The following is a 13686-nucleotide window of genomic DNA, read 5'->3' on the forward strand; positions in this document are numbered from 1 at the left end:
GTTGGTTGATGACACAGGTTTGATTTATTCTAATTCTGGCCAGCGCGTTCCTCCTGAAAGTGCCAAACGCAAATATTTGCTGCGTAATTGCGCATAGAAAAAACGGGGAGGATGTGTTTATCTTGTCCCGAAATGGAAACCTAAAACACCGGCAGTGAAAGTTTAGATGACGATGAAGATAAGATATGCAGAATCAGTAGAAGACAGGATTATATAACATCACTATACAGTGTTATTAAATATTAATACGACATTATACTTCTTCTTTGTGGTTCAAGGACTCTCTCTACAAACACAACAATGTCTGCGTGGGTGAGTATCGAGTGATGTGATGATTTAATGTATATCAATCATCATACAGAATGAGGAAAACACATTTGTTGATTTTAATTGTAGGGCGATTTGGACCTGCTTTTAGATTCCCCCTCCTCTCTGACTGTGACAGTAAGTGAGACACAATAAAAGCCTTTTCTTGGAGGTTCTAGTTATGTGCTACTACTTTATGACATGTTTATTTGCCTCCTGTCAGTCCAATACAAGAGGAACTGTGAAGGACAAGCCAAACTTCAAAGCTGAAGAGGATGTGGCTGCACTGAGAAAAGCCATCGAGGGTTTGGGTAAGATACGACGGCTTCTGGGTGTTTTATTATATCATGTAAAGCCCTTTAAATCACATTTCACTGAGTAAATATGTCATCATCTTTGCCAAGGAGGCTGCATTTTATTATGATCAGCATCATATCACAAGTAAAGGACAGATTTGGACAAAATGTTTTTCGGCGGGTGTAGGTTCAGCCCGCAAGGAAGAAAAAAATAATTGCTAACCTTGTGTGACACATGAGTGCGCTGTCACTTTGTGAGTTCAATTCAGTTTTATTTGTATAGCGCCAAATCACAACATACATTACCTCAAGGCTCTGTACATAGCAGGGCAGGAACCCTCACAGTATTATCTGGAGAAGAGAAACTCAACAGTTCACACAATGAGCAAACATGAGACATCAGTGGAGATCAAAAAAAAAACAACTCACTTTTAACAGGAAGAAATCCCTGACAGAACCAGACTCTAAAATGTGCAGCCATCTGCCTAGACCGGTTGGGGTGAAAGGAATCATTGGGGGACACAGGGGTGGGGGAGAAAGGGAATAAAGGAGGCGAAGAAGAGTCTTCAGGCTGCAATCAGGGATTATTTTTGTCATTGTTTAATAATAATTTTTTTCTCAAGGAATCAGTTTGTTGTCTCTTCCATAAAATAACACAGAAGTGACCACCACCGTCCTCTTTAATGTCCAATTTACTGTCAAAGTAAAACCTGAAAGTAAGATAAGAAATTCAAACAAATCTCTGAGAGATATATCTTATTTCGGGAATGTCCTCTTCTTTACAGGAACAACAGAAAAAATAATCATTGAGGTGTTGACCAAAAGAAGCAATGCCCAGCGCCAGCTTATCGCTAAGGCCTACGAGAAAAGCACAGGAAGGGTAAATCAGAGCACGTTTATTCCAAATATTCATCATGTGACAAGCAGAAAACGCGAGGTAGGTGGAGTAATATTTGTGTGTTTCATCATCAAACCTTCTCTTTTAGAAATTAGCAGATGACCTGGAGGGTGAGACCCACGGAGAGTTTGAGGACCTGTTGGTAGCCTTGGTTACAGCTCCTGGTGTGTATGACTGTCGTGAAGTCATCAGAGCCATTAAGGTGAGACTGTTTGTCCTAATGAGACACAAGTGTAATTTTGTTAAAAAACAGTAGGGATGCATTATATCAGTATTGGTAGATACTGGCTTTATGGGCAAACACACCAATATCTGCTGATATTATCACTAATGACAATAAAAAATAGGATGTTACATCCTTATCTTTGATGCTGGTGCCTTCTACAAGTATTATTTTATATATATTTTTTTTTTTCACAGTATTTTATATCAGAAAATTACTTTTGATACTTAAGTACAGTAAATGTCATATACTTTAAGGCTTTTACATAAGTAATATTATAAAAAAAGAGACTTCAACTTCTACCAAAGTCATTTTCTGGTAAGATGCTTTTACTCAAGTATCCCTTTTAGATACTTTATACAAGACTGAGTATCGGTTATCGGCACCAAGCGCTCCCAATATATCTGATATCGGCAAAAAGTCCAATATCATGCATCCCTAGATTCATGAATTTGCTCTAAGAACCTATAAGATATCACTTTATATAATGTGTGTGTCACATACAGGGTGCAGGCACCACAGAATGCACGCTGACAGAAATCTTTTCCTCAAGATCCAACAGACAGATAAAAGCCCTGTCTGAAGCATACCAGGCAGGTTTGTATCATCATCATCATCATCGTCATCATCATCATCATGTTATTTCACCGACTAGTTCCTGACTCAAGTTATTGCGAAACAACAGAGGGCAGATGTTCATGCTGCTATGTGTCTGAATTCTTTTCCTTGTGCTTTTCCGTCCAAGAAACTGGAAAATCTCTGATTGATGACCTCAAGTCGGAGGTGTCTGGAGATTACGGCAACGCGCTGCTCATCTTGGCTGAGGTATGAATACAAAGAAAACCAACCCGACGCAGAATATAAAAGAGTGTTGGAGTTATCAGAAGCTATTTCCAGAAAATAAGAATCCAGACCCAAAAGAAATTATGATAGTAGGAGTGTAGCAGCTGTCAGGTTACCAGGACTACCTATCCTGGCTCAAAAATTTTAAAAATAAACATTCCCTTTTCTATTTATCAAAAATAATCTACACAATAAATCAAAACTATTGAACTGCAACTAGAACGTTTTATGAGAGACCAAATAAAAACACAAATCACATGTGCAGTCGAGAGAAAATTTATTTTCTACTAGGGATGGGAATCGGTATCGGTTAGTATTGGTATCTGTCCGATAAATATCAGCAAAACCATTTTAGCCGAGTCATGTTTGGGCTGCTTATTTCTTTGTCTTTGGGAGAACAATATTTGTGAGACAGTTGGAGAATTATGAATTTGAAATGACTCAGCACACGTGTTGTTAGCGGCTTCATACGTTCAGAAATGGCCTAAAATGACTGTATCGGAATAATATCGGTATCGGTAGATACTCGAGTTTTTGATATCGGTTATCGGACCCAAAAAAGTGGTATCGGGACATCCATATTTTCTACAATATTTGTTCATCTTTGGCAGACGCATTGTAGATATGTTGAACTGCAATGACGGGATTAAGATGAAATTCAATAAGGCAACTCCCTCTGTTTATCCTCACAGGGGAAGAGAGATGAGAGCACCAGTGTGGATAAAGCCAAGGCTAAAGCAGATGCTAAGGTATATTCACTAAATTAAAATCATTAATTTGTGTTCTCAGTTCTTTTGTCCCCCCTCCTTCACTCTTACCATCTCATTTCACCCAGGTGTTGTATGAAGCAGGAGAGAAGAAGTGGGGAACCGACGAGGCCAAGTTCATCGACGTCCTGTGCCACAGGAGTGTCCCCCAGCTGCGACAGAGTGGGTCACACTTTTTCTCTGTTAATGAAATGAATTTAAGGGGAGAAAGAAAGACAGAAAAATGAAGACCGTGTAATAATAATCATGTGACAGTGAACTATCTCTGAGGTTGAGCTCTGGCTCCATGCAAATATGTGAGTGCGCCAACATGCTGATGCAAAGCAGGTACAATACAGTATTAGTCATCACAGAAACACACAAAAGGTCCATGGGAACATCAGCATTAGTAAGTTTCGCAGTTATTGAGTCACAATCTCATGAGTCAAGATAACGACAAACATGTTCACCTCACGGTGGCAGTAGAGGTAAACATTGCCTCAATCACACACTCACTGAGCTAATGTTTACTTCCATGTTACAGATTCAACAGGGAATAAAAGTGGTGTTTAAGTCTTTTGTTATTATGTGTCCACAGCTCTGATAGAGTACAAGAATATCAGCAAAAAGACTCTGCAGGAGAGCATCGAGGGCGAAATGTCTGGAGACCTGGAGGAGCTGCTCGTGGCTATTGGTGAGAGAAATTTGTGCCTTAACTTTATTTTATTCTAATAAGACACTAAAAAAAACCCTCTTTATTTGTCTGTGTAGTTAAATGTGTGAAGAACGTCCCCGCGTACCTCGCTGAGAGGCTTTTCAAGAGCATGACGGTAAGCTGAACACGCACAAAATCTACATACCGTTTGGTTGCAAAGTGCGTTTGTTTTATGCGATGCAGACAGTTGCATTGATCACCTCTGGTGTGGAAAGGAATGTTAAGCCTTTGTTCTGCTGCTGGTGCTTTGACTAAAAGTGCAACATTGGTTGAACTGTGGAACAGGCTTTTTTTTTTTTTACATCAATAGATAAGCACAATACATGGTTGTTTATTTAAAGTAAACAATAGTAGTGATTGCTGAGACGGTAGAATGTGTTTCAATTGATCTACTTACGCCTCTTCTTTGTCCTGTTGTGTGCAGGGTGCCGGGACCACAGAGTCTGTGTTGACCAGGATTATCGTCAGTCGCTCCGAGATCGATTTGATGGACATCAGAGCAGAGTACAAGAAGCTGTTTGGATACACCCTCTACTCCCAGTTAGAGGTCAGTACATACATAGCTAAGATTGAAACGTCACCGTCATGACTTCTGTTTACATCATTACGTCTCGTAAACCACAAGCACGTCTTCCCGTTTTCACCCTTTTCCTTTCCGTTATGTTTGTGCAGTCGGAAGTTTCGGGCGATTACGGCAACGCCCTCAAGACTCTCTGCGGCCAAGATGACTAAACTCGTCTGATGAGGAACACATGGTTTGAAGTGAAGTTTTACTCCTAAGAAGAGTAGAAAAAAAACCTCCCCCCTCGGTCACTAACCTTTCATTCGTCTGATACATTGCCTGAACTTTGATAACTGATCTGGATTTTTTTTTTTTTTTTAACGTTTAATCAGGCATTTGTTTCAACTTAAAAAGTGAATGATGAAAACACTTAAGGAGTCTTAACATCCTTGTCATATGAAGATGCTGTTCATGTCTTAATGAAAATATTGTAACCACAGGTTTTTTTATGCATTTCATCGTTTACTGTATCACAAATTGTCCTAATAAACGGCAATGTGCACACAAACACCCAGTGTCATAACTTTAAATGCGAGTGAAGATACAAGGCAACAAACACAATGATGTTTATATATAAATATATAAAAAAATATAAATTTTATTTAAGAGTTTTGTTCAAGTTGCTGTAGCCGACTCCTACACACGTCATGAGGACCTTGTCTCCTCCTTTCCTTTCGTCTTCTAAAGGCTTCTGGACCTCGATCTTGAACATGATTTGGAAGAAATCTCTAATGTGTCGGAGGAACTCAATCCTGGAGAAACAAGAGAGTGAGAGGGGAAAGTTATTTTACAGTTGTAAACATCTCACATCTCTGTAACTGAATTACATCAAATAACTTCAAATATATTTTTGAGGTTTTGATTAGATTTCTTTATATATTAAAATATAATAATAATAATAATAATATTTATATAATGACATGTTACTCAATTGTATGCAATGAATAAAAAAAATAAAACATTTTATCCAATTAGACTAATGTCATGTCACATGATTTGTGATACCCAGAATGATCTTGACCATTAAGTTCTTAATTTTAAAAAAATAAAATAAAATAAAAACCCTTTGTCTCGTTCATCAGAATGGGACAGATGGTCAAACTGTTTCGCCTCTGGCCTCAGCTCTTTCTGGCATAAATTCACGATAGTAGGAAATTACATTTCAGTTTCATTTTTATTCATTACTGCTCATGGAATGGCTTTTTTTCTTTAACTTTTTATATCCCCATGGAGAGGGATTTCCTATGTCTTATATTGAATATATTCCCTCTATCAATAAATTCAGTTCATTTTATGTTGGTTTTACTCCATGTGGTCTCAAATGTCGTCTATACAATGACATTTTTTTCAACAAACACATGGTTATACAGTTTAAACAAACACCACAGAGGTTTCTCAAAGCAGCATTAGAGAGGTACATTAGCAGCTCGTATTTCTGTCATTCACGTTACCCGAATAAGAGGAGGAATGCATTGTGATGGCACTGCCAATCTTCAGTTATCATAGTACTGTACTTGAGAGGGACACAGCACCGGTACCATGATAACTGAAAATGGACAGTTCATAGTTCACTCCTCGTCCCTCGGTGATGATGATGATGATGATGATGATGATGATGATGATGATCACGTCTGAAATCAGCTCTTTGCTTTTATGTCCGTCTCCTTTGTCCATAAACATTGAAATACATATTTATAGAAAAATCTCTTTGACACTTTGACCAAGCACCTTTGTAATTTCAGTCAAAAATTTAACTTGGACTTGACTGAATCTTGATCTTAAAAAAAAAAAAAAATCACAAAAAAGAACTATACAATAAAGAAAAAAAAAATCAACAAGAACTCTGGATCACAGTCACTTCCCAGCTCGAGGGACTAGTAGAAGAATAACTACATGTGCGTTCCGGAGCAAAGTGAATGTGTTCATTAACTCGGCAGTTTTGTAAAGTTCATTGAGAAAATAACTTACGTGTACGGGGAGAGAGGACCGAGCAGAACCTTCGAAACGTCCTGTTGGCCAAGGGTCATCAAGAGCAGTGCCAGGCTCTGATTGGACGAATCCACGCAGCCACCCTAAAAACAGAGAAAGGGGAGGGGGGAGGGGGGGAGGGGGTGACGCGTTTTAGCAACAAAAACAACATTGATGTCCGTCGCAGAGGTGGAGATGATTCAGGAGAACTCAGTAACCCTTGGTCATGAAAGGAAAACACTGACACAGGCTATTTTTATTTACAGATATTAACAGAAAGCAGAATCAAATTTAAAAGATCTTACCGCTATTATTCTTTTCAAGTCAGTGACTGTATATCACTCTGAGGTAGCTTCTCTTGAGTGGGCAATATATGACTGTATATTTCTTTTATAATTTTACCCAACTGCGATACATTTTCCTCCTCCCTCAGCCCTGACCTCCGAATGTGCCCCTCAGCTGAATTCCACCATTTCCTTGGACATACGAGATATTTAGAGGACAGAGGATCCACTCTCTGTATCCAAGTGATCACATGCCATCACGATTACTCAACAATTACGTGCTATTCTCCCCCCAGTTTATATGAAGAGGCTGTGCGGGACTGGACACACCCAAGAGCGTTTTAAAACCTGCTTATCTGCTCATAGTTTTAATAAGACATTCTCCATTTTATGCCCACAGTGTGCATCCATTGTGAGACAACCATTTAACCATTTGTGCTTTCGTGACAACCTTGTCAGCACCAATATGATTCGATTACATAAATTCAATCACTGGGACCATGGAAACAATCTAAGGAGACACTGCTTTTAATGTTGGTGAAGCAGAGAGTTGTTAACACTTTTTTATATTTATCCAACACCTCATATGCTGAAAAAGTCAATAATGATAAACTAATTTACTCCAATAAAGACGTCCATCTGCAGAGTTATTTCTTTCAAATGTTTACTTCCAACTGTCTAGATACATGAAAGAGTTCTAGCATTTAACACTCAAAGTATTTGACCTAACAAAACAAGTGGTATCCAATATAATTACATTTATAAGCAAAGTTTTGTCTAGCCGCACTGATTTTTCTCTAGAAAGACTGGCTATTGACAAAGTGTTGCACCTGAGCACCTTACCTCAGACTGCCGTGTTGCTGATCTGGACTACGCACATTACAATAATCTATTCCAACTTTTCCACAACATGTCCTCCTCGTTGAGCCAAATAAAAAAACAACATGCATTCATTCAATTTCTGTCAGGTAATTTTCAGACGCTGCCTTTCAAAAGGACACAGCATGTCCCGAGAGAGGAGCAGCCAACCAGACACGAGGCCTCATGAAAAAAGAAAAGTCCCTTGAATCCCTCAAGGAAACGACAACCTCCTTTCAAATCCGGTCAGAGAATGAGGATGCAGACAAAATCAAGCTACTTGTACACTGTTAAAAAAGGAGCAATTTACGTTTTTTCCATTTGTTAGTCTGACATATGATGACGTAAAGGCCCAAATACTGTATTTTATTACTGCAGGAGAAACAACTTGATGTGTTCTGAATATAGTGAGAGCAACTAATCACAATTCATAGAATTCAATAAAGAAAAAAAAAAAAAAAGTAATGAAATATAATCTAAGCCTTACTATCAAAATTTAGACCTTTGCCCTTCAGACAAAAATAACCACTACGCCTTATTTAACAGTAGCTGTAAATCTGAATGTAACTGTTAAAAAAGCAATACAAAAAACCTCATTCTCAAAACACGGTCTTAAATTTTCCTAAATCTTTAAGATGGCACCACTTACATCGGCTTCTGTCCAATGTTGATGTTGCCTCCAAAAACAAAATGTCCATCATGTAGCTTTGGTTTACTACAAGAAGACGGTACTGATTAACCAGAGAACAAACAGACGTGTGCTCAAACACAGAACATCCATGCCCTTTCATGCGAATCCAGCCAATTTCTTTTCCTTTCAAGTTCTTCTCCTTTTTATAAATTAAAAATCCAAGCAGGAGTCACATATCCATGTTTGTCTTCTTCTAGTCGCAAAAGTAGAAATCACAGTTAGGTACGAAAATCAGCAGTGACTGTTCAATTTCTCCAAAATGAAAAATCTACCCGTTTGTTCACCAGCAGTAACTTTATGGGGAAAAAACGGAATGAAACACTGCCAGAATATTAATTCACCATCCTCAAAGTCTGCTAAACAGAGACGTTTGCTTCCCACTCTGTGGCTTGGAGTTAAGAGGATGCACCCAACAATATTCCTCTTTCAGAGTTAATCAGCACTACCCTGACCAGCTAACTGGACTCACATGGCTCCTATGAGTGACTGAAAGGCAGAAACATGCGGAGGCAAAGTGAAGTCACAGAGTCAATGGATTTAATTGTATATTCTGATGAAGTGGGCTCTTTTTTTTGCTGTGTGTTTGTGCCTTTGTGCGTTTATAATAATAAAGTCACTTAATACAAGGTGTTAATACACTACATGTTTGTTTTAGCCCAGTGGACAAACATGCCTGTAAATGTCCACTTATACATTTATTTTATTTATAATGAAGGGACACGATGCATCTGATCCACCCAATGAACGGAGTCATCTAGTCACTTGCATTTGACCTCTACATTCTGTAACATTAAAGACTAAACAATTAATAATTTCCTAAACAATAACACAATTTGAAACAAAGCAATCAAACAAAACGTGTGAATGATGTATTCTTTGTTGTATGGAGCAAAGAAACCAGAAGATATTCACAGTTAAGAAGCAGAAAAACCAGAAAGCTCACACACACACACAGCCTCATCAAACTGTAATAAATTTCACCATTTTAAATACAAGTTCTCTTTCATTTCCATCGACATAGTGGTTCTACCCACAGTTTGTCACATGAATTCCAGACTGAGGTTAACGGTCACGAGGAGATAATGCTGGTAAACAAAGACAGTGAAAGTCATTGTGGCTTGCTGGGTTCATTAAGAGTATTGTCTGTGTCTGTCAGGTATTCCCCAAGAATTCTGAATTGTTGCAGCCACAGGGAACCGATTCTCCAGCTGCTGTTTGCAGGATCCTGATATCATCTTACACAAGTAATGAATATTTTTCCTCCAATGGAGTCACAAAACAAAAACTTATTTCAGCCGTCTCATTTGTTATTAGCATCATATTGTTACTCATTGTCAGGTGTGTGTGCCAATAATGTGTGTACTGTAAATACAGGCGTGTGCTGCTCTCACCCGATGCACTTCCTCTAAAAGAAGCTTGGCACAGTTCCGACCAAGGTCCTCTGGCAGCACAGGGTCACCCTGTCCTTGTGGCGTGGACGACATCTCCGCACTGAAGAAGGAGCCGTTCAGTGTCTCTGCCACCAGCGTCAGGCCAAACCCTGGAGACCTAAAAGTTAACAGACATCAGATATTGAAGGATTTGGCATGTGTACTTCTCATTACCGTAACTCCTAGACTGTTTGTGATATCTAGAAAATTCAAAAACTATGGGCTTGCGATCTGTCCAGGGTGTGACCCCACCTTTGGCCCTATGTCAGCTGAGATTGGCACAGCACCCCGCGCGACCCTCATGTGGAGGATAAACCGGAAGAAGGCTTGAACTGCCGCCACATATCGAAAGTGAAAGTTGTCTTGACAATACTACAGCCATAAAATCAATATAAATCCAGGCAGCTTTATTATCTTGACAGTCATAAGAGGATTAAAGACAAGCTGCAGATCTTCTGGGATTTTCATTCACAACCATCTCAAAAGTTTTCCAGTGAACTATCTCAAATGAGACTGAACAGACACAACACAAACTCATTATAGCCAAGGTGGAGTATGAACACTTCCGTGGGTGCCGGCACGTTATTAGATGTCCTAATAAAGTGTAGACACTTACTTGCCCGAGTTGGCCCCTTTCATGTGGTCTGTGTAGATGTAGATGTCTGGAATGAACTGGTTGAGGACGGCCCTGGCAGAGTCCACTATTCTGTTGGCCATCTGAGGAGAAACTCGCACCGAATATCTGAGTTCAGAGAGTCAAGGCTTTGGCAACTCACATAATAAAAAATATGACATGCTCAAACTTGAGGAAACTTAAGTTTGAGCATGTCATGTCATGTCAAGTCAATGATTTTTCAACTGAAAGCTGAAGCCATTATGACCTTTTTCCCAAACAAATTGATTTCAAAACCACTTCGGTCTTAATCAACTCTAAGGATACGCAACTCCTCTGATCCTCTTGATTTTTCCCGGGTCAGTCAGCTGCACTGGTCTGATGGTCCTGCGGACAGGACATGTGAAAACTATCTCTCCTCCGCCACCAGGGGCCATTCCCCTCTTCACCACCTGAGGAAACAACACAGAGACAGGTCTTTAAATATATTGTATACATAACATTTTAAAATGATATAAAGCTTATCAAAGGCCAACATGTCCTAACCTTAAGATCAAAACCCTCTCCATCAATGCCAAACTTCTTCATCAGAGGCAGTGCTGTGGTCTTCAGCAGGTCGACCTGAAAGAGACATCGTTTTACTCATTTAAAACCCCTTTAAATGCAACCATCTTTAGGAAAATAAACAAACATTTGTCAAAAAGACCAAGACAAAGTCTGCAATGTTTCGTTAGTCAACCTGGTAACAAGCTAAAATACTGCTTGGTGTTTCTATGGCAACACCTCACTCCAGTGTCTCCAAGCTCATACTTCTTCATTCTAAAGTCTATTTTATTGGCTCTAGTCTCTCTGAAACAATGCCATAAGCACAAAATGGATGATGCAATGCTGGAGACTGGCCCGCAGTAACAAGATGTAAGCAAACTCAGAGGCAAAGGAGTTTGGAGACAAAATGGGAGTCTCAAAATTCACAATGTGAACTGAACAGGCGAGGATGTTTTAACACTGTTTCAGTGTTTCTTCAACATTGATCAACTGTTACATAAACCCGATTATGGTCTTCACCTATTGAATTACCCGTTCTTCTCAGCAGCATTTAAACTGGCATATAATTGCACATAATGATGTGTGCACAAGAGGGCAGTGTCCCTTTGGATTTGGGAGGTGTGCACTTAACCACAACATAGTTTACATATTCTTTGCAAAATGCAGCATGCTCCAGCTCCACCCTGTGTGATCATGAGCCAGCACAGTCAAACTCAAACCAGAAGTGCAAAAATGAGAAACAAAAGACAGTGCTCGCAAAGTATTCGCCAGTGGTTTCTAAAAAGAGAGGGGTTTGCAAGATCCTTTAGCATAGATCCAAAACAAGTTGGAAAAAAAAATAAAAATAACACCTTTATATCATAATTGTCGGATAAGATATTAAATGTATGACGCAACATTGCAAAGAGAAACAATACCATCTGCCATCTGACTTTCTGTGACCTTTGAGAAAAAAATGTATGAGTGGTCATCATCAGTGGCAAAAGGTCATTTCACAGCACAGCAGGAATTACTTCCACAAGTACGAGAACCCCTGAGATAGACAGCGGTCAGACTGATGTGTGCGTGTCCTCACAGTCGGGTCAGTTGAGTCATTGGTGACGCCCCTCAGAGTGGCCTTCAGTGAGGTCTTCATAAACGGAGCCAGCATGAGCAAAGCCTCAAGATAGTAGCCAATGGAGCGCTGTGTGCTACAGTCATGTTCCACTGAGCCTCCATATAACAAGCCAGGCTGGTAAAACAACACAGTGCCTGGAGAGGACAGAAACATGACAACAGCTCGAGTCAGAAACAATGGAGATTTAAGCTTGTGGTGCCACAATTCTTGCATTCAACTGAGATTTCACTCAACACAATTTCAGGTTTACAGTTCATGACTAAGACTTGCCATTACCAGCTCACAGCAAACAGTTATTATATAAATCACATAGTCAGTGGCAAAGAGAATGACAACAGCAGTCATTGTCTGAAGAGATAACATTTACCTGTTTGGTTTATTTCTATTCTGGAGCCATTGGTCACTTTGTCTAGGAGTCTGATGAAACTGGCCTCAAAATCTGCACAAGACAACAGACAAAATCAATATATAAAAGGTTAAATTAGAGCAAAATCGGTTTAAATAAACAACAAACTTAACTGCGTTTATATTTGGCGAAGTGCGATTCTCTGTACGCTGGTTTATTTACAATTTAAATTATGAATACAGGATGCATTTGGTTTTTATGTTCTCCACATAAACTATTGTTTTTTATATTATTATTATTATTATTATTATTATTATTATATTGGTGTCGTGGTGCCATCCCTACGAAATACACACGTAAATATAAGAGAAAACAAAAAACAAAAATAAGAACATGTCGTTGCTACAAAATAAATCTAATAATATACTAGCATAAAACAGCTAAACAGAAAACAACCCCATATAAATGCAGTTAAATAAACACAGAAAAGTAATGCAAATAACCGTAGTTCCTGAATCTTGTATTTTAGGATAATATGCTGAAACAAGTACAATTTGTGCATAGGAATGCTTTAAGTTAATGCAATTTATGAAGAATAACGCAAACGAATGCACTGTTTTTACATTTTCCGTCGTTTCCCCAAAAACATATGGAGCGAAGAGTTCCAGTATTTACATTGGAAACTTAGGAAAATAAACCACAAGTCACACATTTACAGAGCGACATCGATGTTTAGTCTCCTGTGATGAGATAAAACACCACACGGCTTCGTGTCGTGTTGTGAAAAGTTAATTTCATCTTAAATTCAAAACCAACGATGCCTCATCGTTTCCTCCACGCCCGACGCCCAGTGATGAACCTCACTCCCAACTGCGTAACAGCTAGCACTTAGCCTCCGTGCTAACTGCGACGCCACATGCAGAGTGAAGCAGCGACTCACCGCGTAAGCCCGGGTCTTCCTCTCTGGACCGCACGTTCTTGATTTTGACACGCTTCCCGCTGAGCGTGGACAAAACCAGCCGCTGTCTGAAGAAGTTGCAGCCGTCGTAGACGAGTCCGTGACTTGCCATGTTATTGTTGTTTCTGCTTGGCGTCAGTGGGAAATCCACGTGTGTTTGTCCGGGAAGACGTTCCGTGCGCGGAGACGAGGGGGACGGCAGCGCACGAAGACCAATAAGGTTTTTTAAAACGTCCGCGTTATCACTGTTTGCCACTAGATGGCAACAAATCCAAATTTTTGAAAA

General features: G+C 39.4%; 2 protein-coding genes across 2 annotated transcripts; one reads left to right on the plus strand and one right to left on the minus strand.

Annotated features, from left to right (window-relative positions):
- Window positions 1-297: 297 nt before the first annotated feature.
- anxa3b (annexin A3b) lies at window positions 298-4988 on the plus strand. The gene is made up of 13 exons (XM_083903055.1): window positions 298-312; window positions 397-444; window positions 530-617; window positions 1388-1482; window positions 1589-1702; window positions 2230-2320; window positions 2469-2548; window positions 3259-3315; window positions 3402-3495; window positions 3911-4006; window positions 4084-4142; window positions 4452-4574; window positions 4700-4988. Exons 1-13 carry the CDS (start codon window positions 301-303, stop codon window positions 4757-4759), a joined length of 1017 nt encoding a protein of 338 aa, XP_083759181.1. The 5' UTR covers window positions 298-300; the 3' UTR covers window positions 4760-4988.
- A 138-nt stretch (window positions 4989-5126) lies between these two features.
- Window positions 5127-13570, minus strand: rcl1 (RNA terminal phosphate cyclase-like 1). Its single transcript, XM_083902548.1, has 9 exons — window positions 13383-13570; window positions 12464-12535; window positions 12055-12230; window positions 10980-11054; window positions 10761-10885; window positions 10437-10562; window positions 9782-9938; window positions 6558-6661; window positions 5127-5341 (listed from the first exon to the last, which is right to left on the minus strand). The coding sequence occupies exons 1-9, from the start codon at window positions 13510-13512 to the stop codon at window positions 5188-5190; spliced, it is 1119 nt and encodes a 372-aa protein (XP_083758674.1). The 5' UTR covers window positions 13513-13570; the 3' UTR covers window positions 5127-5187.
- Between the last annotated feature and the right edge of the window lie 116 nt (window positions 13571-13686).

Source organism: Microchirus variegatus, assembly GCF_963457635.1.
Source record: "Microchirus variegatus genome assembly, chromosome: 16".
NCBI classification, from domain to species: domain Eukaryota; kingdom Metazoa; phylum Chordata; class Actinopteri; order Pleuronectiformes; family Soleidae; genus Microchirus; species Microchirus variegatus.